The sequence below is a fragment of the Rhinolophus sinicus genome, chromosome 5 (assembly GCF_057876585.1).
Source record: "Rhinolophus sinicus isolate RSI-liver-muscle chromosome 5, RSI-T2T, whole genome shotgun sequence".
NCBI classification, from domain to species: domain Eukaryota; kingdom Metazoa; phylum Chordata; class Mammalia; order Chiroptera; family Rhinolophidae; genus Rhinolophus; species Rhinolophus sinicus.
In genome coordinates, this window is record NC_142505.1 from 62,595,263 (window position 1) to 62,619,785 (window position 24,523).

General features: G+C 37.9%; 1 protein-coding gene across 10 annotated transcripts in view; it reads right to left on the bottom strand.

Annotated features, from left to right (window-relative positions):
• FRMD4B (FERM domain containing 4B) overlaps window positions 1-24,523 on the bottom strand; it is a 382,714-nt gene that overhangs the window by 13,740 nt on the left and 344,451 nt on the right. For all 10 annotated transcript variants that reach the window (XM_019711733.3, XM_019711729.3, XM_019711732.3 and 7 more), the window contains 8 exons: window positions 14,039-14,115; window positions 12,601-12,739; window positions 11,951-12,092; window positions 10,871-11,004; window positions 10,655-10,774; window positions 9,270-9,498; window positions 6,629-6,685; window positions 5,178-5,325 (listed from right to left, as the gene is read on the bottom strand). In XM_019711733.3, the coding sequence (XP_019567292.3) occupies window positions 5,178-5,325; window positions 6,629-6,685; window positions 9,270-9,498; window positions 10,655-10,774; window positions 10,871-11,004; window positions 11,951-12,092; window positions 12,601-12,739; window positions 14,039-14,115 (1,046 nt within the window). The remainder of the gene's footprint in view (window positions 1-5,177; window positions 5,326-6,628; window positions 6,686-9,269; window positions 9,499-10,654; window positions 10,775-10,870; window positions 11,005-11,950; window positions 12,093-12,600; window positions 12,740-14,038; window positions 14,116-24,523) is intronic.

Here is a 24,523-nt window from a genome sequence, read left to right on the forward strand (position 1 = left end):
TGTTTTATTATTGGTATATACAAATGCAACTGATTTCTGAATATTAATTTTGTATCCTGCTACTTTACTAAATTCATCTATCAGCTCTAATAGTTTCTTGGTGGAGTCTTTAGGGTTCTCTAAATATAGTATCATATCATCTGCATATAATGACAGTTTTACTTCCTCCTTACCGATTTGGATGCCTTTTATTTCTTTTTCTTGTCTGATTGCTGTGGCTAGAACTTCCAGCACTATGTTGAATAGAAGTGGAGAAAGTGGGCAGCCTTGCCTTGTTCCTGATTTTAAGGGGAATGGTTTTAGTTTTTCCCCATTGAGTATGATGTTAGCTGTGGGTCTATCATATATGGCCTTTATTATGTTGAGATATGATCCCTCTATTCCCACTTTCTTAAGGGTTTTTATCATGAATGGCTGCTGAATTTTATCAAATGCTTTTTCTGCGTCAATTGATATGATCATATGATTTTTATTTTTCATTTTGTTAATGTGGTGTATCACATTAATTGATTTGCGGATGTTGAACCACCCTTGCATACCAGGGATGAATCCCACTTGATCATGGTGTATAATCTTTTTAATATATTGCTGAATTCTGTTTGCTAGTATTTTGTTGAGGATTTTTGCATCTATGTTCATTAGCGATATCGGCCTGTAGTTTTCTTTTTTTGTGGTGTCTTTGTCTGATTTTGGGATCAGGGTGATAGTGGCTTCGTAAAAAGTGTTTGGGAGTCTTCCCTCCCTCTGGATTTTTTGGAAGAGTTTGAGGAGAATAGGTGACAATTCTTTTTGGAACGCTCTGTAAAATTCACCTGTAAAGCCATCTGGTCCAGGGCTTTTGTTTGTTGGGAGATTGTTGATTACTGATTCAATTTCCTTGGTGGTAATCAGTCTATTCAGGTTTTCTGTCTCCTCTTGAGTTAGCCTTGGGAGGTTGTATGCATCTAGGAAATTGTCCATTTCTTCCAGGTTGTCAAATTTGTTGGCATACAGTTGCTCATAGAAATTTCTTAGGATTTTTTGTATCTCTGCAGTGTCTGTTGTCACTTCTCCTCTTTCATTACTGATTTTATTAATTTGGGTCCTCTCTCTCTCTTTTTTAATGAGTCTGGCTAAAGGTTTGTCAATTTTGTTTATCTTCTCTAAGAACCAACTCTTGGATTCATTGATCTTTTGTATTGTTTTTCTGGTTTCTATTTCATTTATTTCCGCTCTGATCTTTATTATCTCCTTCCTTGTACTCCCTTTGGGCTTATTTTGTTGTTCTTTTTCCAGATCCCTTAAGTGTGAAGATAAACTGTTGATTAGTGATGTTTCTTGTTTCTTTAGGTAGGCCTGCAGTGCTATGAACTTCCCTCTTAGGACTGCTTTCGCTGCATCCCATAGATTTTGGGTCGTTGTATTTTCATTTTCGTTTGTCTCGAGATATCTTTTGATTTCTTCCTTGATCTCCTGTTTGACCCATTCATTGTTTAGTAACATATTATTCAGCCTCCATGAATTTGTGTGTCTTCCAGTCTTTTTCCTGTAGTTCATTTCTAATTTCATAGCACTGTGGTCAGAGAAGACAATTGGTATGATTTCAATTTTCTTAAATTTATCCAGACTTGCTTTGTGGCCTAACATATGGTCTATCTTGGAGAATGTTCCATGTGCGCTTGAGAAGAACGTGTATTCTGCAGCATTGGGGTGGAATGCTCTGAAAATATCGGTTAAATCCAAGTGGTCCAATGTGTCATTTAAGGCTGTTGTTTCCGTATTGATTTTCTGTCTGGAAGACCTGTCCCTTGTTGTCAGAGGTGTGTTGAAGTCCCCTACTATGATAGTGTTACTGTTGATCTCCATCTTTATGTCAGTCAATATCTGTTTTATATATTTAGGTGCTCCTATGTTGGGTGCATAGATGTTTACTAGGGTTATATCCTCTTGTCGAATTGATCCCTTTATTATTATATAGTGTCCATCTTTGTCTTTTAATATTTTCTTCATTTTAAAGTCTATTTTGTCAGAGATAAGTATTGCAACTCCAGCTTTTTTCTCATTTCCATTTGCATGGAATATCTTACTCCAACCCTTCACTTTTAGCCTGTGTGTGTCTTTTGATCTGAGGTGAGTCTCTTGTATACAGCATATACAAGGGTCTTGCTTTCTTATCCATTCAGCCACCCTATGTCTCTTGATTGGAGCATTTAAACCATTTACATTTAAAGTGATTATTGATAAGTACATAGTTATTGCCATTTTAAAATTTGTGGATAAGTTGTTTTCGTCTTTCTTCTATTTACAGAAGTCCTTTTAGTATTTCTTGCAATGCTGGCTTGGTGGTAATGAATTCCTTTAGCTTATTCTTTTCTGGGAAGCTCTTTATCTCCCCGTCGGTTTTAAATGATAGCCTTGCTGGATAAAGCAACCTAGGTTGTAGGCCTTTGTTTTCCATCACTTTGAGTATCTCCTGCCACTCCCTCCTGGCCTTCAATGTTTCTGCAGAAAAGTCATTTGATAGTCTTATGGGAGTTCCCTTGTATGTAACCCTCTGTCTTTCTCTTGCTGCTTTTAGGATTCTCTCTTTGTCTTTAATCTTTGCCATTTTAGCTATAATGTGTCTTGGAGTGGACCTGTTTGGGTTTATCCTGGTTGGAACTCTCTGCACTTCCTGGACTTGTATGTTGGTTTCCTTCATCAGGTTAGGGAAATTTTCAGACATTATTACTTCAAATATGTTCTCAATCCCTTGTTTCTTCTCTTCACCTTCTGGTATTCCTATGATGCGCATGTTGTTGCGCTTGATGTTATCCCATAGGTCTCTTAAACCATCTTCATTGTTTTTTATTCTTTTTTCTTTCTGTTGTTCTGTTTGGGTGATCTCTGCTAACTTGTCTTCTAAGTCGCTGATTCGATCCTCTGCTTCATCTAACCTGCTGTTAATTCCTTCAAGTGAGTTCTTTATTTCGGTAACTGTGTTCTTTAGTTCTAACTGGTTGTTCGTTATGATTTCTACATCCTTCTTGATGTCCTCTCTAAGTTCCTTAAACATTCTTATCATCAGAATTCTGAACTCTGTCTCTGACAGTTTGGTTACCTCTGCTTCATTTAGTTCCATTTCTGAAGGTTTCTTCTGTTCTTTTATTTGGGATATGTTTCTTTGTTTCCTCATTCTGGCTGACTCTCTGTGTTTGCTTCGATGTATTAGATAGGTGCCCTGGAGTTCTTAGTTCTTGCTGGATTAGTATATAATAAATGTCCTTTATATTTGACTTGCACTACTTCGTTCTCCTCCCCTGCGTGTGCTCTAAAAGTGACTCTTGTGTTGTGTATATTGTCCTGTTAAAGAAGATCCTTAATTGCTTTTCGCTTGTGAGTAGGTGGAGTTAACTCCTAGGCTGACTAGTTGTGAGACTTGGCTTTGCCCACGCAGGGTATTCTGCTGCGTGAGGATTGACCGCTTAGATGTGGTTTGCCCTTTGGCCTCTATGTGCCTGTAAAGAATCCCCTCTGAGTGTGTCACTTGTAGGTCAAACCCGGTAGTACTCTGGCTTGGCCTGGAGTTGGCCGCTGGGTATGTTGAATCTTGTGCCTCTTAAGCTGGGCACTGGTAGGGCAATTACAGAACAAAGCAAATCACCAAGCACAACAATAACAACAAGGAAAAAGTCAAATACATTCACATGTAAAAAAACAATCGACAACCCCCACTCGACATAGGCATAATACTTTTTAAGATAATTCTTAGTTGTGATTCTTTCTTTTGTTGAAATAGCTTTGTTTTCCCCAATGTAACAGATATACCTGTCCTGTGCTATCTAATAGCACTTTCTTCAATGATGGAAATGTGCTATTAATATATCTGTTCTGCCCAATATTATACACCCTAGCCACATGTGCCTGTTAAGCACTTGAAGTGGTTAGTATGACTGAGGGACTGAATTTTCAATTTTATTTACTTTTCATTACACTGGATAGCACAGCTCTACACACTTGGATCTCTGCTGTTTAAGGCAACAGTTCTTAAATGTCAATTCACAGACTGGGGCTAATATGTGATAAAGGTTTTCACTGGTCTGTGACAAATGAGCAATATAACAAAGTATTAGTTTTACTTTCATAAGTAAAAAATGATTTAATCTAAATAATCTTTTATTTTGAGACTAATTTCCATCTTCTCTGAGATACAGTATAACATATTAACTAAAATTACATCACAGATTTTGGAGTGGGCTACCTAGGTTCAAATCCTAATTCTGACATTTACTCGTTGATGAACCTAACAAGATATTCATGCTTTCTGGTCCTCAGTGTACTTATCTGTAAATGGTAATGACAGTAGTAATATTATCAGGATTTCTGTGAGGATTAAATTCATTGATATACATTAAAGCACTTTGAAGAGTGTCTGAACAGCATACAGTATTTGACCAGCATATAGTAAGTCCTCAATAAATGTTAACTTCATCTCATGATGATGATGATATTTTGGGTATTTAAATGCCTTTTTTTTTCATGAAATCATGGTGCTGTTTGTTTGCACATTCTGATTAGGCAAAGTAAACAGTCAGCAATCCTATCTTGGGTCCCATTTTTTTTAAAAATAGTATTAATCAACCAAATTTTTGGAATCACTGGTCTGTCATCTTTATATTTTATTTATTTATTTATTTATTTATTTATTTATTTATTTATTTTTAATCTAATTTAATTTTTGTTTGGTCTGTCATCTTTTTAAAATCTGGTGTTATTGCCCTGCTAACATTTACCCGAGATACTTGAGAAAAAAGTTATATTATGTGTTTTACAGACCAAAATTAGTTGAAGCCCCATTTTTATTTGAAGAATCAGAAGTCAGTCCTGTCATTGGTTTGGTAAAACAGTATTTAATGACAGATTTCTGAGAGCATGGGTCATGAAACTGAACTTTGGATACTATATCCAAATCCCTATAATTTAGTATAAATCAAACAGACTTTAAATACAAGGAACTAGCTAAATGTTTTTTAAAAGAGAATTTAAAAACACTTCTACTTGTGTCACCACAAATAACTGGGTTAGTTTCTATGCTTCAGTTTTACAAACTGACCCCTTCTGGAAGGATAAATAGGATAATACAAAAACGGGTTGACTATTTTGGAGAAAAGATCTGCAAGCTGCAAGGCACTAGCCTCACTGATGAGGTGACTTCTCACCTGGACTGCCTGGTATCCACAAACTGCTCGTTGATGGACGACTTTCTGAAATGGATTCGCTCAAGACCAAGAGACTTGGGGGGAAGAATTCTTGGAGAATGAGGTACTGAACTTGACCGCTGCCCAGCAAGAGTGAAAGCATCATTGGCTATAATAAGTAAAAGAATGAATGAATGAATCAATGAATGAATGAATGAAAAAGCAGGTAAATAAATACCTTGCCAACACCCCCCGAAGAAGACATCAGAAGATCTGGTGAACAAAATATTCTTCCAATGATGATGTTTTTAGAAGCACGTAACTTTTAGGACATTTATTTTTATATTTTATACACTACAAAAAAAAAAAAAAAAAAAAAGTTACTGAATACTCTTGTGGGGCCTGATCCAACTTTTGCCAATTCAATAGGTGCCACTCTGAGCAAAGAAATCAGGTAGGTGGATTAGGTGATACTATAGCTCTTCTAAAGTTATATTACACAAAACCCCCAGTATATAAAAAGCCAAGAGGAAGGGGGACTGTAAAGTTGGCCTAGATCATTTTTGTTCAACTTCACTTTGAAAGTTCTTAGGCCCCTTTGGCTGACCAGAGGCTCATCCTGGCATTGAAAGTGATGAAACTGATTTCTGTTGAGAGATTAGAGACTTGTTATGTCTCCCGTTGATACTTGTATTTTCAAAGAGGAATAGCAAATATGACTAAACCTCAGCTCAAAGGAAGGATTCTGAAATGGTGCAATTCCATGCACCATAAAATTTGGAGGAAGATAAAGCAGTGGGGGTTAGTGGCTGCCCCGAATTCATTAAATCATATCAGACAGACCACTCTGCTTAATCACAGGGACTACAAGGAAACACTCTATCACCTGATATGAAATTTGTTCCATCATGAAATGTGTTGAACAAACACAGGCCATCACAACAGAGACAGCCTACCTCTAGGAAACTGACACAATGACATGTAACCCAATTTCTAAAATGTGTATTTCTTCCTAAGGAAAAGAAAATAAATTCCCTGTTATCCAGAATACAGTGAAAATCATAGTCTACACTATAATTTCCTAGTTTCCAAATATATAAAACGTCACCATTGGAAAAGCCAGATGAAGGACTCTTTGTATTATTTATACAATCCCCTGTGAGTCTGTAATTACTCTGATAAAAAGTTTTTAAAAATCCCACAGAGGCTTACAAATCCTTATCGAGAAACTCACTTACTCATGTTACGGTATTCTGATCCCCAAAGTTATGTGATTTGTATGGTACTGTATTTAATGCTAACCAGCGAAGAAGTTAATTGTAATTTCTCTTTCCCAACCTTTTTGCATAAATATAAGTTAGTTGACTTTACTTTTCCTTAAGGAATAACAAATAGGCTTTAGTTAATTAAAAAAATTATCTTAATATTTCAAAACATATAATATTTTAAACCAAAAAAGGGGAGCTACTTACAATCATCATAGGTGGTAGTGTCGGACAAAGAGCTGCTCTCTGATGGGATTATGTCTTCTGTGGATTAGAATTACTAACTTTAGTATAATTGTGCATTTATACACCTATAGTGAATTAACGAAGCAATCCTAATGAAGTACATCTGATTTAGATAAATGTAATTACAGTACGTTAAGAATAATTGACTATTAGAAGAATGGACTCATTTACTATTGAAGATAGAAACATCTTACATACTGTATAAATATTACATTGGACTATTTCTTAAAATGGAACAGACTTCAAGGGAGTTTTGGTTTTCAACTAGTTTTCAATCTAGATTCTACATGGGATGAAAACTTTACCCTATACATTGAGTGTTTACAACCAACAGACTGGAAAGAACAACCATGCCATTCGTATCATAAATGCTAAATGTTATGTAAAATACACTCGAACCCTCCTCATTTGAGAATCTGCCGTGCTCGCTTCGGCAGCACATATACTAAAACTGGAGAATCTGCTGTTAGTATAACTTATTTTTAGATCCCTCTCCTGAAGAAAGGGGCCTTTCCATAATAGAGTGTGGACACTTTGTGGTGCATCCGTGTTCACAGTTTTGAGCCGTGGGTGGCACTACTGACACTTGGAATGGATGATTCTCTGTCGGGAGGTGCTGTCTCTCGCACTGCAGGACCCCCAGCCTCCACCCACTGGATGTCGACAGCACCCCGACCTGCAGTTTTGACAGTCAGAAATGTCTGTGGATCTTGCCAAATGTTCCTGGGGAGTAGAACTGCCCCTGGTTGAGAACCACTGAATTAGACACACATGGGTTCAAATCTTGGTAAATTACTTAATTTCTCTGAGCATCGGTTGTCTCCTTGAAAATGGGGATAAGAACAGTACCTAGGGAATAGTGTTGAGGTGAACATTAAATGAAAGAATGGATGTAAAGCCTTTAGCCCAGCTCCTGGCACAGGACAAATGCTCAAAAGACATTAGCTATACTTGTTACTTTTGTTGGCTAGACACTGTACTGGAGAAAGAATGCTGGTGGTTGGAAAGGCCTATAGGGCCCTCGGTATTACTGGTGCCCACCAAGGGTTAAAAACATGTATTGAGCCAAAAGAGACAGAACAGATACGCTGATCTGTTTTGGCAAACCATTCCTTATTCAGTGTCAAGTATTGGCCAGGTTACAGGCAAATACGACACCTCACCTCGATGTAAGCTTCAAAGCCATTATGAAGGGGTTCTCCCCCATCTCATCTCAAATGTTAATCTCTGTCGGAGCCAGGCCGACTAGCTCTTAATTGGACACACAGCAGAGCTTGAAGGCAAGGTGCCAGTATAGTCAGCTGTCAGACACACTTAAAAAACAAAATCTACCCAGTATAAATGCTCAACCATTGGCACCATCTGCTGCCCAAATGTCAGTCACTGTAGAGGAGAACATTTGAATCTTGCACAGTTTGGGGATGAATGGGCCACAACAAATGGCTATGAAAGTTAAGTGCACAGCTAATCACCCATCTCTGTGAGTACAGAATATAACCACCACCAAGGCCAGCTGGATTTGGCATCCAGAGTCAAAGCCATCCTCAATGCTCCAGCTGCAGCTGACTAACACTTGTGTGTGCATGTCTGTGCCTTCACGTTCCAAAAGCCTTATCTCTGATTTCAAAATCGCATGCCCTGAACCCAACTAGACTTTAAACCTAGTTACCATATTTGTCAAATCTAAGATATACAATTATTTTATGTACCAGTAAAAAAAGAAAAAAAGACTGCCAACATCTTAAGAATTATCCCAATTTCACAAATATTTAAATGTGAAAAAAGTCGTGGAATCCAAGAAATATAATTATATTTCAACCAATTATCAAGGTAAAAACTGTGCTAATAAATATGTAAGGACAACTGGACTTGAAATCTACTTAAATGAAATTTTTTGGTTTACTTTTCTTCTGAATATGAAAGTCTTAGATACATAATGTTGAGAATTTTGAAAATATACAGAAGGGTATTAAGAAGAAAATTAAGTTACTTGAAATTCCACAACTATTAGTATTTTAAAATATTTCCCAAGCAGTCTTTATGTGTACGTATTTATACAATGCTGGGATCAAGTAGTAGTGACAATTTTGCATCCTGCCTTTCTGCATTTCACATTATATCATGAACATTTTGCCTGTATCTTTAAATAGCCTCCACAGATGACAGTAATTATAAGAGTTCTTTTATGTCCACATAAGTTGACTAAGTCTTTAAAAAACTGTATGGCTTGCTGCATGAAAAACCTTTGGGAAACTCCTGGGTAGGGCCCAGCTCTCTTAATACTCTGTGTTGTCAAATATATTTCTTGCAATGACATCAGGCCAGTTAAATGTGAATCTGTATTATTATGAACCAATGTTGTTCTAAAGCCCTTTCATCCTGAAAATTAAATCAATGCAGTAGGATCGTATTATTACAATAGTGAGAATGTCACTGAAAACCAAGTTTACATACTACAAGACTAAAATTCCAAACCATTTTTATCCTAAGAAAGTTACTTTTAATCCTGTTCTTGAGTCTCTCACCAAATGTACTGGTTTGGAAATGCTATATACCATCAAGAGTCTGGACTACATGACTCAAAAAACTACTTGTTACTAACCTGGTAAAATCACTGTCCCTTTCTGGCTGGGTTTCTTTCCACATCTAATTCGGTATTCATTTATTGCATTTTCAATCTCCTGAAGCTTTTTCACTGCATCCGTGTAATCTTGCTTTCGTTTTTTCTTCACGGTTTTACAAAGGTCTGGCTCACTGGCAAGTTTCTTTGCAGCTTCCACCAGCTTTTGCTGTATTAGGAAATTGCTCTCCAGTTCTTGCAAAGCAGGATCCTGCATTTATACAATGATATTGTTTTATTTTTATGGACACATACAGTCATTCTCACATGCACTGGATAAATAAATCAAACTTCTTGTGCATTCTCAAATCAGATGCTCTTTGAGAATAAAATCTTCCTAAGTCTTACTGCGTAGGTATCCTCAAACACTTTCCTAGAAGACAAGACCTCTCTAATCTATTTACTTAAACTTCCCATTAGTCTAGACCTCTTTCCTTTTCAAAGAAGGGAACAGCCTTTCATTCATTCAGTTTGGTTGGGTAAAGATCCTATTTTTCAAGATGGGATTCTTAGCCCAAGATTCATAGACGCAGAATGTTATTATATTCAGATGCATAGCTTTAGAGACAGATAAATTTGGGTTTGATTCCTCTTTCTGATGGTTCCTGGCTGCATAACCCCCAAACACGCTGCTTAATTTTTTAATGATGCAGGTTTTTTTCTCATTTGTAAAATGGAGATAACATCTGTCTACCTTACTCAAGTGTGGTGAAGATGAAATGAGATAACATATGTGCATTGCTTAGTTCAGAGCTGGGAATATAGTGAGCACTCAAGAAATTGCAAAGCTCACTCAATCTATTACTGATGGAAACTGCTACCATTTTCTAAAGCCAACAGGGTTAAATTTCTACAAGAAACACGAGTAGGGTCACACTGTCTGATGACATGCAAATGAGAAAGTACGTTCTACATTGGCTAAGAAATCTTTTAACTTTATTATACCCTAGTGCTGTACATGTATCATCTCATTGAATAATCTTCTGTCCCTCAGGGGGAAACAATCACTGCACCCCCATTTTGTAGATGAGGAAACTGAGACACGAGAAATGAGACTTCAAAGAGAGTAAACTATTTGCAAAGGCAACTACTTAGATTTAAGTGGAAGAGTCTAATATCAGAGTTTTTAATTCTTATAATGTAAGAATTTATAAATAATTGGAGTTCGTTCAATGCTCTCTATGTTTGGGGAAGTAACGTAATGAGAAATAACTCAATTTTAATTGAACTGTACATAAAAGAAAGAATTCAATTTGGTCTACATTATCACTTTCAACTGGTGAGATAAAAATGGACAGCAGTGACTCAAAAACCAAAGGAACAAGTCAACCACACACAACAGCTTTTCTGGGAGCTGGTGCTCATACCTCTTCACTTGGCAGCAAGTTGTCATCTAATTTGAAAGCAGTCCCCACACGCCTTCTGACCTGAGGAGGTTTCTCGCCTATGTTCAATGGATACTCCTTTGGCATTTTGCCTGTGAGCTCCTGTAGAACAGAACAGAATCGAGAGGGGGATAATTGACACTGTCCAGGGTTGTCAAACACAATGTGAAGAGACCCCCAAAAGCAGAAGACACTCACAGCCTCCCGCAAACAGATCTTCTTAAGTTCTTCGACTTTTTTCAGGAGTTTTTCTTGCAACAGCTTTTCCTTCTTCTTGAGTTCAAGGATTTTCTCTCTCTTTTGTTCCTCACTAACTTCTGAGTCTTGAGAACCTGGGAGGATTGGCAGGTGGGGCAGGGAAGGTTTATACAAGGAATGCTTCCTTCCTTTTGGAAGGACAAAGGATTTTTAAGCCAAACCTGCTATTAAATAGTAGTTTATTTCTTTTTTCCTTGTTTCTGAACATAATAAAAGGAAACTGGAGAACATTTTCTCATGCTTCTGGGCTTCAAACACAGCCTGGTAATAAAATGCGCCTATTGCATTTTGGCTTAGTCATTTTAGAGGCAGTGATAAAGTGTTCAATGTTTCAGAGACACCCAAGGAAAAATTTAATTTTTCTCAGCAGGTGAGACGGTTAGACGTTCCTTGAGATAGTCGTTGGCACGATCTTTAGAAAGCAAACAAGCAAGGCAAAGGAACGTTCTGTGCTTTAGGTTCACAAGTTGACAGTAGGATTTAAATGGGAAAATTCATTTTAGTGAAGTTACATAAACGTAGTGATAAAAGAGTGCAGAATTTTTATAGAAGGGCTTGGGACAGCAATGGTGTAGGGGAGTGGAGAGGGGGGAACATTCAAAGCTTGTAGTCATGTTTGACTTTGTATTAAATGGAGAATTAGACAACTGTCTATGTCAAAAGCTAAATATTGGGGGAAGAAGCTGATGCAATTTATGGGGAGAAAATGTCCTTTCAAGCTACTACCGCAGGCACTCACTATCTTTGCATCTAATGTTACTTATACAAATTGACTATTTATAATTTAAGTTTATATTCTTTTTGAAACTAGTTTATATTTTTTAAGATCTTATTCAAAACAGCTGCATACCGTAAATTTTTATATGCTTATTTGTTCCCAAAAGAATGAGTTAGAAGATGCATTTTAAAGTGGTTTACAAATAAATGAAAAAAAACACACCAAAATTTGAAAAAGTGGTTTACAACAAAAAAGTAAAATAAACTAAAGGTTGCTTGCACTCTCTGATCGCAGAATGTTACCTGAGGAGATTAAACTGCCGTTGCTGGCCATGACACACTGACTTTTGGCTTCCAGAGTCACCAGTTTAGAGATCCTTGGAGTTCCCATCTCTGTCAAATCCATTGCTATATCGTCTAAACTTCTGGCTGAAGGAATTTTTGCCTAAAAGGTATACAACATTGTTATGGGATTAACTCAATTAAACCTATTTCAAATTAATAAAACGATTACATTACTATAGAATAAAAATGTCAATATGGAGGACAATTTAGAATTTTTATACATACGCTAAAGTGACACTCTTCAGAAAAAAAGTACAAGACTTAAGCTTTGTAGTTAAAATGTATTAATAACTGTGGATGTTTCTTTCTCATGGTATAGTTCAATCGTTAACTTTAAAATGTCACCAGTGTTCACACACGTACATGCCACAAAGTTGGCAAATCTTACAATTTTTGAATCAAGTTATATATTGCCCATTTTTTTAATGTAAGACAAACTATAGTTTTGCTAGTTGGCAGTAAAGTTAAAAAAACAAACAAAAAAACCCCCCAAAAACGAAAGGAACAAAAACCCATGTGCTTGCATCTTTTCTGAGAATGCTTATCTTTTGAACAGAAAGCAAACGAGGCACAGCCGTTTATCCCTATAAACTCTTCTAGTCACTTACTTTGCTTTGCTTCCGGTCCAAGTAAAACTGGTGCTGACTAATTGCCATTACCCAGATGGACTTGATGAGAGAAGAGTTTGCATACCAGGTTTGCACAAAGAGGCCACTTTGCCCAAAGGTTCTTCTTGACACCGAAATCCTGAAAGATTAAGGAAACCACTCCAATTATTTGCCTCTGGCCCCAGCACAGCACAAAATGTACCCAATCAGTAATGTTGTAATGAAGCATCTTCTTAATTGTTTTTCTGCTGCCACACTCTTGGGCTGACCGGGTTCTGATTTTCTACTTTTATGACAAAACCAGTCACAACTAGGTAATATCTTTCTGTAAAACTAGTATATTAAAAAACGCATACACACACTCAAAGGCACATAAGAATTAGTCAAATTAGAGGCTGTACAAAAACACTCAGTTAAAACCATCACAGGAGGTTGGGAATAAATGTGGGAATATTTTAAAGACAAAGACTTGTGGGATCAGCACCTTCCTCAAGGAGAAAGGGCATCTTAGATCTAGATAGACTTGTCTGGCTCAGACATTATCAGAGGATGAACATAATAACATTGTCTGAAAATATGCAAGTCCAAACCTGGTCCAGAGCACTGCTCATGCATAAACCAGATAAAAAGAGAATAGGGTGAAAGACAGAAGGGGCTACGGGAGTGGGGGGCTGAGAGCGTTGGGGGGGGGCAGGTACTGTGTAGGGGGAGGGACAAAGGGACCAATGTTCTTTGTAGGAATTCAGGTCCTCTTTTTGTCACAGCTGTTTCTCCCATCCCTCTGAACTCCAAACATCCATAGATGTATCTGAAAAGCAACCACTCAGGACTGATAAAAAATTCCTCTGAAGAGTTTCGAGAAACTACAATCCTGACTTTAATTAATGTTGCTATCTTGGCAACTGTGTTTTTTTTTTTTTTTTTTTTTTTTTTTTTTAGTGATCAGGAATACCATACTTTAAAATGAGCAAAGGATGTGAATAAACATTTCTCTAAAAAGATATACAAATGGCCAATGAGTACATGAAAAGATGCTCAGCCATCATCAGTCATGAGGGAAATGCAAATCAAAACCAGAATGAGCTACCACTTCACATCACTGGGATGGCTATTAAAAAACAAACAAACAAACAAAGAAACAAACACAAAAAACCAAAACTCAACTAAAAACAACAAGTGTTTGGGAGGATGTGGAGAAAATGGAACCATATACATTGTTGGTGGGAATGCAGGTGGTAAACTGGTATGGCTGCTTTGGTAAACCATCTGGCAGCCTCTCCAAAGATTAGAGTTACCACCTCACCCAGCAGTTCCACTCCTAGGTATACACACAACAGAAATGAAAACATGTGTCCATGCAAAAACTCCACATGAATGTTCACACCACCATGTTCATACAGTCACCAGGACCATATAGAGAAAAGGCTGTGATTCTCACCTCCGTGGGTCATGAACTTCAACAGCAAATTTTTTCTCACGGAAATATAAGTTCTCCAGCTGTTTCCATTGGAATAGCTAAAAAATTAAGAAAACACAAAAGCCACACAGCTTTAATTCATGCTAACTTTTACTAAATCTAGAAATCAGCATAATTGTCAAATAATTGTGAAGGTACACTAAGATTAAGTAGAAACACGTGATGCAGTCTTCTCACAAACCAATGAAAAGTCGAAACCATGGTATCTTTTCTTCTGACAGTAATCTTCATCTCACCAAAAAATCTTCCTTGAACAATAAAGCTAGGCAAACTGTGGGGTACATGTGTGCCAGTTTTCCTCTGACTCAACTTAATAAAAGAGTTAGTAAGGACATCCTTGTAGATTCCAGGAAGCACATGCCTTCTGATCAAAGATGCTAACTTCACACTTAAATGGAAAGATATTCAAAGAGATGTTGCAGTAAGACCACAGATTAAATTTCAAAAGAACGCAAAGTGAAAGTAAACCGGAACCCCAAGCAGGGGTGATTCTCCATTCCAGTTTCCCCGCCTACCAGTGTTTTCCTAAATGCAACAGAAATCTATCTCCAGTAATTGGACAGGGGTGGGTGGGGGTGGGGAATGCTGGAGCTGCCCTCTTCGTTTCTGAGCTGGAGCCTCCAGCTTCTGGAAACAGAACTCACTTCCATATTCCCACTGCTGACATTCTATGCTGCATTCAATGCTATGGGCCAGTTTGTTGGGAGAAACAAACTTTACTAGCACTATTCTTTTGCAAACCACATCCTTTGTAAAAAACAGCTCATTCACAGAACTGAGTGTGCCCTGCTGTATTTTCTGGCTCCTGAGTTAGACCTTGTGCTAGCCTGGGCCTCATCTTGTCTCTAAACATGGACCTTATAACTGAATTGCTCTTCTCTGTCACTAGTCTTCATGATGAGGGAAATAATAGCACAGCAGTTTTGTTTCATTATTAGGCTTTGGCTGGATTTTTAAAATTTTGTTCAAAGAATCTTGAAAGAGCATTTTAATTATCTAAGTAGTAACTTCTCTGCACTGCACTATCAGCAAAGCCACTTCCTGAAGTACAGAACCAAGGTTTTTCACGTACACGTAAATCTCATATAAAGGAACAGCATGAATTTAAGGGTCCTCTGTACACAGTCAGGAGAAAAAAGTGTCCAAACTAGACTCCCAGCCCAAACATAGTGCAATGAAGCAGCACACACTGAGAGCACAGCCCTCCTCTCGAGGTTTGAACATGCCGTCATCTGTAACTACAACACTCACCCAGGTTGAAAGTTATTAGTGAAAGCTTAAAGCTACATACCGATTTCCTAAAATGTCCGTAGACTGGAGGCTTTCATTTCTTTTAATCCAGAGGTTCCAAAAATGGGAAATCCTGAGGTTCTTTCTACCTCCCTCTCCAAAACAGCAGCACCGGGGAGTTGTGAACTGAGTTTCCTAAGACACTTAGGTGTAACTCAGTTTCACAAACTAGCCTCCCACGGCTGACACACACAACTACTGACTGACATCAGCAACTCTAATTGAGTGACACCTCCCAGCTCAGCTCCTTCCTCCGATCAGTGGGAGGAGAGCAAATTTCTCATTGGCAGATTTTCCCAGAAGAGAAACTCATTTTTAAAAGGGGGTACAGTGTGGGTTCAGATACTTCCTGGGAAGTAAGTGGCTTTGAATCCAGGCACCAATTCACCGGAGGCGGTCCAAGGGAGCCATTTCTCCCGGGGTTCACTCACCCTGGACATGAACAGGTTCTACAGGAAGAGCCACAAACCACTTCAGCCGTGTTTTCCTTTGCGTCCATTCCCACACACATAAAAACCAGGGCTGGACTTGAAACATGATCTCTGAACGCCACCCCCTCTCCTCTTATCACTTACAAAGATGACATACTGGCGCTTTTGCCTCCATTCAGCATGTTCCTGCACTGAGGACAAACATGCTTCCTTTAGTAAGCAAAAGTCCCACTTAAAGGTGAAGGGCTTCAGCTCATTTAAACAATTTGAAATAATTAGATGGCAACTGGGTTGGCAAAAGAAGTTATGAGAACGAGACTGAGATTTTGTGTCTGAAAGGCAAAGCCATTTCCCTACCTGAAATCTTAAAATTTTATGCAAAACCTGGTCTCATATATGTGCTTATAATACTATAAAAGTGAACTGGAATAGCACAAACTTAATTTGTGACAGTGGTTGCCACTAGCGTAGTGATGGTACAATGTATGAGGGGTAAGTAGTACCAAAACACTTCAACAGTACAGTAATGTTTTATTTCTTTTATTAATAAAAATGAGATGAAGTAAATATGACAAAATATTAGTAACTGTTAATTTAAGTGGTTATGCAGGTGTATGTTTTTGGTACTCCTGTATTTTTAAAAAATTAAAAAGAAATGCAAATTTCTCAAATTAAAATAAGTTTACATAAAATGTACATAGGTCTATTTTATAAAATAGTGTGATTTCCACCTCCTAACCATTTGAGAGGCCTCTACTTTAGACACTTATTATCAATGTGAATTCTTATCAACGCTTGAAGTTGCTAGGGAATAACTTCCAATTATAGTGGCACTAGATTTAGCTGGCAGCTGGAAATAAGCTAGTTTTCCTTTTGAAATTTCTGAAATCATTTTTTTAGCATGCTTTACATTATTTTGGTATTTTTGATCTCCAAAAGCCAGAAGGAAACTCTGAAAGAGGCAATGGAGCTGAGCTGAAGTATTCATTTACTAAAAGATTGCTCATGCAGCATTCGAAGGACAGGACTTCTGACACAGCAGGAAGCTGACTAATTTTCATTCCCTTCCTTTTTGCCAGTGTTTTCCTTAAAAGATAAATATGAGCCCCTGACCCTTATGCCTTGGTCAAAATCATGCGAAGATTTCAGATCAACGGGAGGAGAAGGGGAAATTGGTCACAGAAATATCTATCAGGCTGACCTGACTTGTTGGGGCCCCAGCATTACAGAAATAGTCTGTCATGTAATAAAGAATATTCTAAATCATCTGAACTATGAAGGGGTTTAAAGAAAGCGTTCTGCATTTGAGGAAAGAAATCAAAATTCAAATGTAGAAGGAAGCAAAGTATGCTTCACATTTTCTATTATTTGGAGATACTCGTGTCCATATAGGGTAGGACTGTCACCAGGTATGATGTCTCATAGGGTAGGACAAACCTATTATATATATAAATATATATACATATATACGTATATATATGTATATATATATATTATTTATGCATGTGTATATAGACAAACATACTTGTAATTTTCGTATTAAAATCGAAAACAAAATTTGCCCAAACCAAAATGACCACTCTTGGAGATTTGAAAGAAAAAACAAAAGAGGAGTTTTGTCTGCTTTGCAACACAAAGTTAAAAGTATGAAACTCGACTGTTTTCCAAAGTGATCATTAAACAAGCATAATAATAAGCATTTATTAGTATTTATTATTGTTTATGTGACACACACTAGTAGCTATAAGTTAGAAACTGTGCTGTTTTTAGAGTCTATGGTGTTAGTGATAAAAGGAAATACTTGTATGGTGAAAATAAAACCATAAATTAGGTCTTCCTTAGTCTACACCCATCTAGAATGATTAGTTGTGCCTTTTAGCATCAAAAGAAGGAAGTAGATCGCCACAGATGAAATAATAGCTGGGATTAACTTTGAGACAGCAAAATACATAAATAAAAAGATAAAATAGTAAAAGTAAAAGAGGAGCAATATAAACAATGGTATTAACAAAGACATAATCAAAAGTACAACAGGAAGAGAACATATCCTAAGGTCAGTAATTACCCTGTCTTAAAACAAAAGTGTCAAAATTTTTAAAAACTGACACAGAAAACCAAAGCAGAATCAAACTCAATTTTGAAAGTGAATTTATGCAAAATATTGTAATCAGAATAAATTCCCTTTATCCTTAGATGTAAAAGGAAGTTGATGATTTTTGAATAATTTGCCACACATTGTTACACTTTATTTAATGAAACACATGGGTTGAATATTTAAGCCATTTTCTTGAAACCTACAATCAATATTTAGTTAGATCTCATCCACTATTATAGACTTAAGGAACTAGAGGAAATCACCTCTTCCCATCCCCATTCTACAATTACAATGGTTCTTAAATATCTGAGGCCACATTCAAACTTTGATAAAAAGACTCCCAGGAAAAGTACAGGGACCTTTAGGAGACAGGGTAATGCATACTTCAGCAGCTCTTGGAGTCATTTGTTCATTCCTGTTCGCCTTCTATGTGAGAAGTCCTGTTTTTGTTGGTGAATAATGGAGCCTCCCTCCTTGTGGGGCTTACTTGAACCAATTGGACCAAGTCAGACTGCCTTGCTTTGCATTATGGGTTTACCACTTGTGTTCTATTTGCCAAGTTGCTTCACTTTTCTGAGTCTCAGTTTCCTCAGTTGTAAAATGGGACCAACAGCGCCTTACTTGGAGGGTTGTTGCAAGGTCCCGTGAGATTATGTTTGTGAAGCACTTAGCCCAGTGCTTGGCTCAGAATAAACTTTCGGTAAGTGATAAAGTTAGTTGTATTTTTTACGAAGGACTCAGTCCAATTTCCTAATTTTATCATGTCTTTGTGCAGCCACCTACTAGCAGAAACGGCTGTCTGGCTCTCACATCTGTCTTTTCCCTGACGAGTAACAGCCAAGTTATTTTGTTGCTACACCTGTGCCATTCAGGTTTCCAATTTCGTGAGTTTCAGCCTCTGTTAAAAACTGCTCAATATCTGTTGATTTCATCGGTGGTTTCCGGATACACCCTCTAGGTAGGAAATGTGTTCACTGTTCCTGCCTCATAGAGGTCACAGAGGAGAGAGGGGTGGGTCAGGGGCACGCCCACAGGCAGAGACAGGGAATAAGCTCCCTCAAGTCCGGGGTACTCAGAAAAGGAATGTGCCCTGGCAGGTACAAAAATGCTGGGGAATGCGCACCTGCCACTGGCAGGAGGGAGCTGTTGGGGTAGTGAAACACCCAGAAAACGCCTTAGACAGAAAGCATCAAACTGCCGTTTTGAATCTTGACAAAGTGAATGTAGACACCACCCAGAGTTTTAACACTAGGTAAGTACAGGAAAGATGTCATCAGAGGCTGTTTTTTTTCGTGTGTGTGTGTTTTTTTTTTTTTATAATAGCACTTATAATATAGGTTAATCATTTAACTGCAAATTCACCTGGAAATGACTAAACTTGGGATAGTCACAGCTGCGTGACTATGATTGTATAATCATACACAACCACGCACAACCAGGCCCCAAATACACCAGTGCCTAACCAGAGCCCACCATCTGACCTTTCTCACTTGGGAAGAGTGCTCTATGGATATTTGTAATGCGAACAACAACAACAACGAAAAAAAAAAAGAAGTAATTCCCAGTTCTACCTCACAGGAATTATGAGGTAGGAAGAAAAAGCAGCAACTGTGGCAGCCATTTGCAGAAAAGGACTCTGAGTCCCTCCCATTTTACTTAGACTAGGTGTTCTCAACCAACGATGATTTGGTGTCACTCCCCATCCCCACCCACAACCTCAGGACATTTGGAGATGTCTGGAGACATTTTGGGTTATCACACTGGAGGGAAGCGTGCTCCCAGCATCTTGTGGGTGGGGGCCAGGGATGCTGTAGAACATCATACCATGCTCAGGATGGATTTATATGGCCCCAAATGTCAATAGTTCAGAGATTGAGAAATCCTGACTCAGAGGATAATTTCTGGTGATGTAATTATGCTTTGGTCAGCGGAATGGGTTGGTGAGGAAGATCAAATTTTTGCTCTAAAAAACTAAATTTTGGAATTCTATTTTTCTTTAGGTGATGGCTTTAGGAACAAATGGTTGGCCAGATTGTTTTCTAAATGCAAATGTTATCTACTGGAGGGACTTACAACAACTGATCAGTCAGGGTGCCGAACTAAACTTTCATAACACACCCAAATGGTACACACTCAGGTAGGGAAAATTACTTCTTTAGATGTGATGTCATAACCTTCCATACAGAAAGCATCACATCTTAAATGCGAGGAGTAAAACATTCTAAACAGCTTTTGAAAAGTTTAGATGAAGAAATTCTGGGTATCAGGAAATGCATAATATAAAAATCTGACCATCTAAGATGGTGTCATCTCACCCAGATTTCCTCTGTGGCTGAAGCTCTAACCTCCCAGGGCTGGCCTAATGACTTCCTGTCAATACTTCCTGCATCAGGGCGCTCACCACGTATATTTGGTACAACCAGTGTTAACCTGCTGCTCACAGGCACCTGCCTGGCTGTTCTGGATTGTTCTGGATGTTTACAGCTGGCATCCCTTCTCATGGGTTGGGACCTAGTATGGTTCTAAAACACTTTCAATAAAATCCCAAATTTTAAATGTAATTCTGTCTTTCCAAATGAATTGTGAGGACCTTGATCCCAGGGATTTGGCTTTTTCCTAAAATGAGACAAAGAATATAAAGTACTAGCTCAGGTCCCCTGCAAACACAATGGGCTCAATAATTTTTTTTTTGGAAAAATATAAAACCATATACTTTGCACTGTCTTGCTAGAAATTGGTTGCTAAAGGTTGAATGAGTTAAAACCAAATCAATCTGTAGTCATAAGTACACACAGAAGAAACCTTTACTGTTTCTGCCCATTCATAGAATCATTTTTCACAATGCTTTAGATACTGTTTGGTTGTCTCTGCATTTGGACTAGTCAATTCTATTAAAGAGCTATCCTTCATTTTTCTACATGTGACAACAATTTAGCCATTTGGTAAACGCTGAGAAATACAAGGTAATATTAAATAATGAAGTCTAATGGTTTTGTCTGTCCAGAAGGCATTTCTCTACCTTCATCTTCAGTTTCCATAAGAAACACTCTTAAAGTTCTAGCTGTCATGGTCTCCTTTCAGTTGTTACAACGTGCCTACCTCCTTCCCATCAGCATACACTGTTCTCTGACTAGAACATGCCAACCCATTCTTCACAAGCCTGACTCCTTTGCATCCTCCAGGTCTCAAATAAATGTCTCCTTTCTCAGAGAGGCCTTCCCTGAACACACTAAATGTTACCCATCCATCCCCATTATTTTCCTGCCATCAGAGACTATAGTTTCCATCAGAGACTGTTCAAAATTTATAATTATATCTTTATTTCTTGCTTACTTGTTTCTCATTAACCACCCCCCTAAAACACTTCAAAGGAAACAAACACAGTCTGACAATAAATCTTATCACCGTCAGGATCTATTTTTCCTCCTTCGCTTTAGTGACAGAACATCTTGAGTTAAGACTTTGCCCACGGCCACCTGAACTTCCCATCCTCCCTTGCAGTTAGACTTGGTGACTTTACGAATAACAAGACTGCTTGTCTTGGATTCTTTCCATTTGCCGGCTGGTTTTGAAATGGAAATGGATACTCACCAATGCCCAACCAATTCTCTAAGAGTTCCCTGTTTTAGAAGAACTGCTTAAAATTCTAATTGTGATTAACTGTAGAAGGGGAAGAGAAATACCGAAGCTGTCCAATAACTTTCTATAAAATATCTACTCAGTGAAAACATTCACTAATTCATTGGAACCTCATAATGATCTGTGAGGTAGATAGAGTAGATAGAATTATTTGAATTTGACAGTTGAGAAAATAGAGGCCCAGAAAGGTTGAGTGACAGCTCCAAGTCAGCCAATGGGTAAGCAGGAACATAGGACTGGTTCTTATTTCAAATTCAAGCTACAGGATTTGAGTTCCCCTCCCACTAATTCTGCAGAAGGTTTTAACAATCAGATTGATTATTGCTGTGGCGAGGTTTAATTATACACTTTACAAACTGGATGGATTGGTTTCCAGTTGACATTTGGTGATCCAACTTTTTCCCTCCACACCATACTTTATTTTGTACTGACGTAGAAAGTGTGACTGGACAGCACATGTTCTCTTCTTCTGTGGTTGATCTCATCTAGCGCTTAAGTAGAGTTAGAAGTAGCATCCTAATGGAGATCCATGGTGGTGTGGTAAAGTGGATAAAGCAAGGAGGGTTAGGAATGATTGAGATGGTTGTACTTAGACAAACCCGCAAGTCACTCTGAGTTTAAGTGAAATGAACCCTGTACTTTTATGACAAGGAAACAGAAAGATGTTTGTGCTTCTGGCTCTAGGCATTTGGGAATTCCAACAGTTAAGAAAAAAGTCAGTTAACTGAAGGCTGAGGACCTTTTCCCCATCCCGAAATGACCTGGAGTGATCACAAGACTTTCTCAGCTTGTTATAATGCAGAAAGATGCTAAATCTTGAAAAGCATTTTATCCCACTGTGGTCTTCCTATGACACCTTGACGCGCATGCCATTTTTATTTTTCCCATCTCTGACTGGTTCTGGTTTTCCCAGGTGAAATACTTGCCAGAGGGGTACAAATCAGTCATGACTCTAATCAGCCACTGACCCACTGTGTACTTCTTTGGGAGAACAGACATTTTTCCTTGAAGTCCTGAATGAACAATAAAAAGTTACAAAGAATACAACTCTGCATGTTTCCTTTTTAAAGCAAAAGTTCATTGTTTTTAAGTTTAAATGTCCTATGATTTGAAATTCAGTTGAGTTCTGGCATGATTTCACATTCCATACGAGTTTGCAATAACACATTTCATGTACAAAGAGAGGATTAAAAAGAAAAACTACTTATGAACTGAATTTTTAATACCCTGATTTTTTGTGGCTTGTACTCAGAATTTTAAAATTATCTCTTAATTTGCAACATGCATTAAAACATTATTGTTCATAAATTGGGAGAGGCAGAGTGCTTACCAGTTTCTGAAAATAGAAAATTTGAGTGTGGACTAGTACATGGAACATTAGGGCTATGGGTTTGGAGCAATGTTGGGTCCTCTCTATATAAACAATGATCCAAGAATATTTCTGATACCCTTCTTGATTGTCTCTCCCTCACTACCAATGAACAACACCGGTTGTTGAGTGATGACTATATCAAGCAGAGTGCTAAATATAATCTCATTTAACTCTCATAACCACCCTATGCATTTGGTGGCATTACATTGTATAGATGAGAAACTGAGTATAAAGAGAGATTAAACAACATGCCCAAGGCTACACAGCAAATTGACATCAGAGACAGGCTTTGGGTTGCTTCCAATACTCTTGCCCTGCATCATTATACCACATGGATTGAAAATGACTTGGCCCCCATGACTGGCAAAGCCTTATAGAAAAAATACATGAAGGGTACTTGTTAGATGTTCTGGGAGGAAAGACAAACACAGGCCCCAACATCCAGAGGCTATAACTGATTGACATTATATGGAAAGGACAGAAGGGCTCAGTCCGTGGATCTTGGACCAAACTGTTTTCAAATCAGCCCTTTGGCATCAGTCTCTCTTATTACTGGCAAATTTTCCTCCTTCTGGTCGGTTTTTAAGCTGTATAGTTATAACACAGCAGGCATGTGGTTCAAGAGGCTAAGCATGTACAAGGCCTCCCATTCCAGTCATTGTTTCACTTCAGTTTGCCAGTAACTTGCTGCACGCATGTGCCCGTGCAAATAGCTGAAGCAGATCCTCCTTTTATGAGTCTGCACTCATGGCCCTTTAAGTGATGCATTTTTCCATTTGTGCCAACAGCCAGGACAGGGACTTGTAAAACGTTCTCCCTCCAATTAAACTCTTAAATTGTTTGGATGGGAAAAATAGAGATACAGAAGCAAATCCATTGTCATATTTAATGGAAGAAGAAAGGAGGAAGCAAACAGTGGTATAGAGTGGACACCTGCTTAAATAACCAAGAAAGAGAAAGCAAAACAATGATAATAGAAGATGGCCTGTCTATGGTATTTTTGAACTGCATGGCATGTCTTGCAAGTGAAATAGGAAAACTCTGCAAACTGAAAAAAGGAAGTGGCTTCTGACCCTTGTCTAGACTGTGGAATGAACAAGCACAACTGATTATGATCAGTGTCAAACAATATTTACCAATTTCTCTGAAACTGTGAATGTAAATAAAGGCCTGTGAGTCATGAGAAACTGAGAGGAAATTAACTGCAATATTTACTGTGCTGATTCTGATTCACCATTATTTTGGAAGAAAGCCTGGTTGTTTTCAGTGAATGCATTTTCGTTCTGTGGGAATTTCAGTTTTATTAAGCCACATTAGCTAAGAAATTACTTGTGAGTCAACTTAAGTTATATTTTACATGCAATCTTCAGAAAACTGGCAAGACAGCTGAATGTTATTAAAGTAAAATTCAGGGAAGAAATAAATTACCAAAAAATGTTGACATAAATGAGGTCTACCTTAAGAAAACATGATACCGTGTTTCCCCGAAAATAAGACCTAGCCAGACAGTCAGCTCTAATGCATCTTTTGGAGCAAAAATTAATATAAGACCTAGTCTTGAGCACTAGGCTTCAGAAGCAGAAATGTTACAGGAACGGGGCCACCTGGGAGCAGGGGCG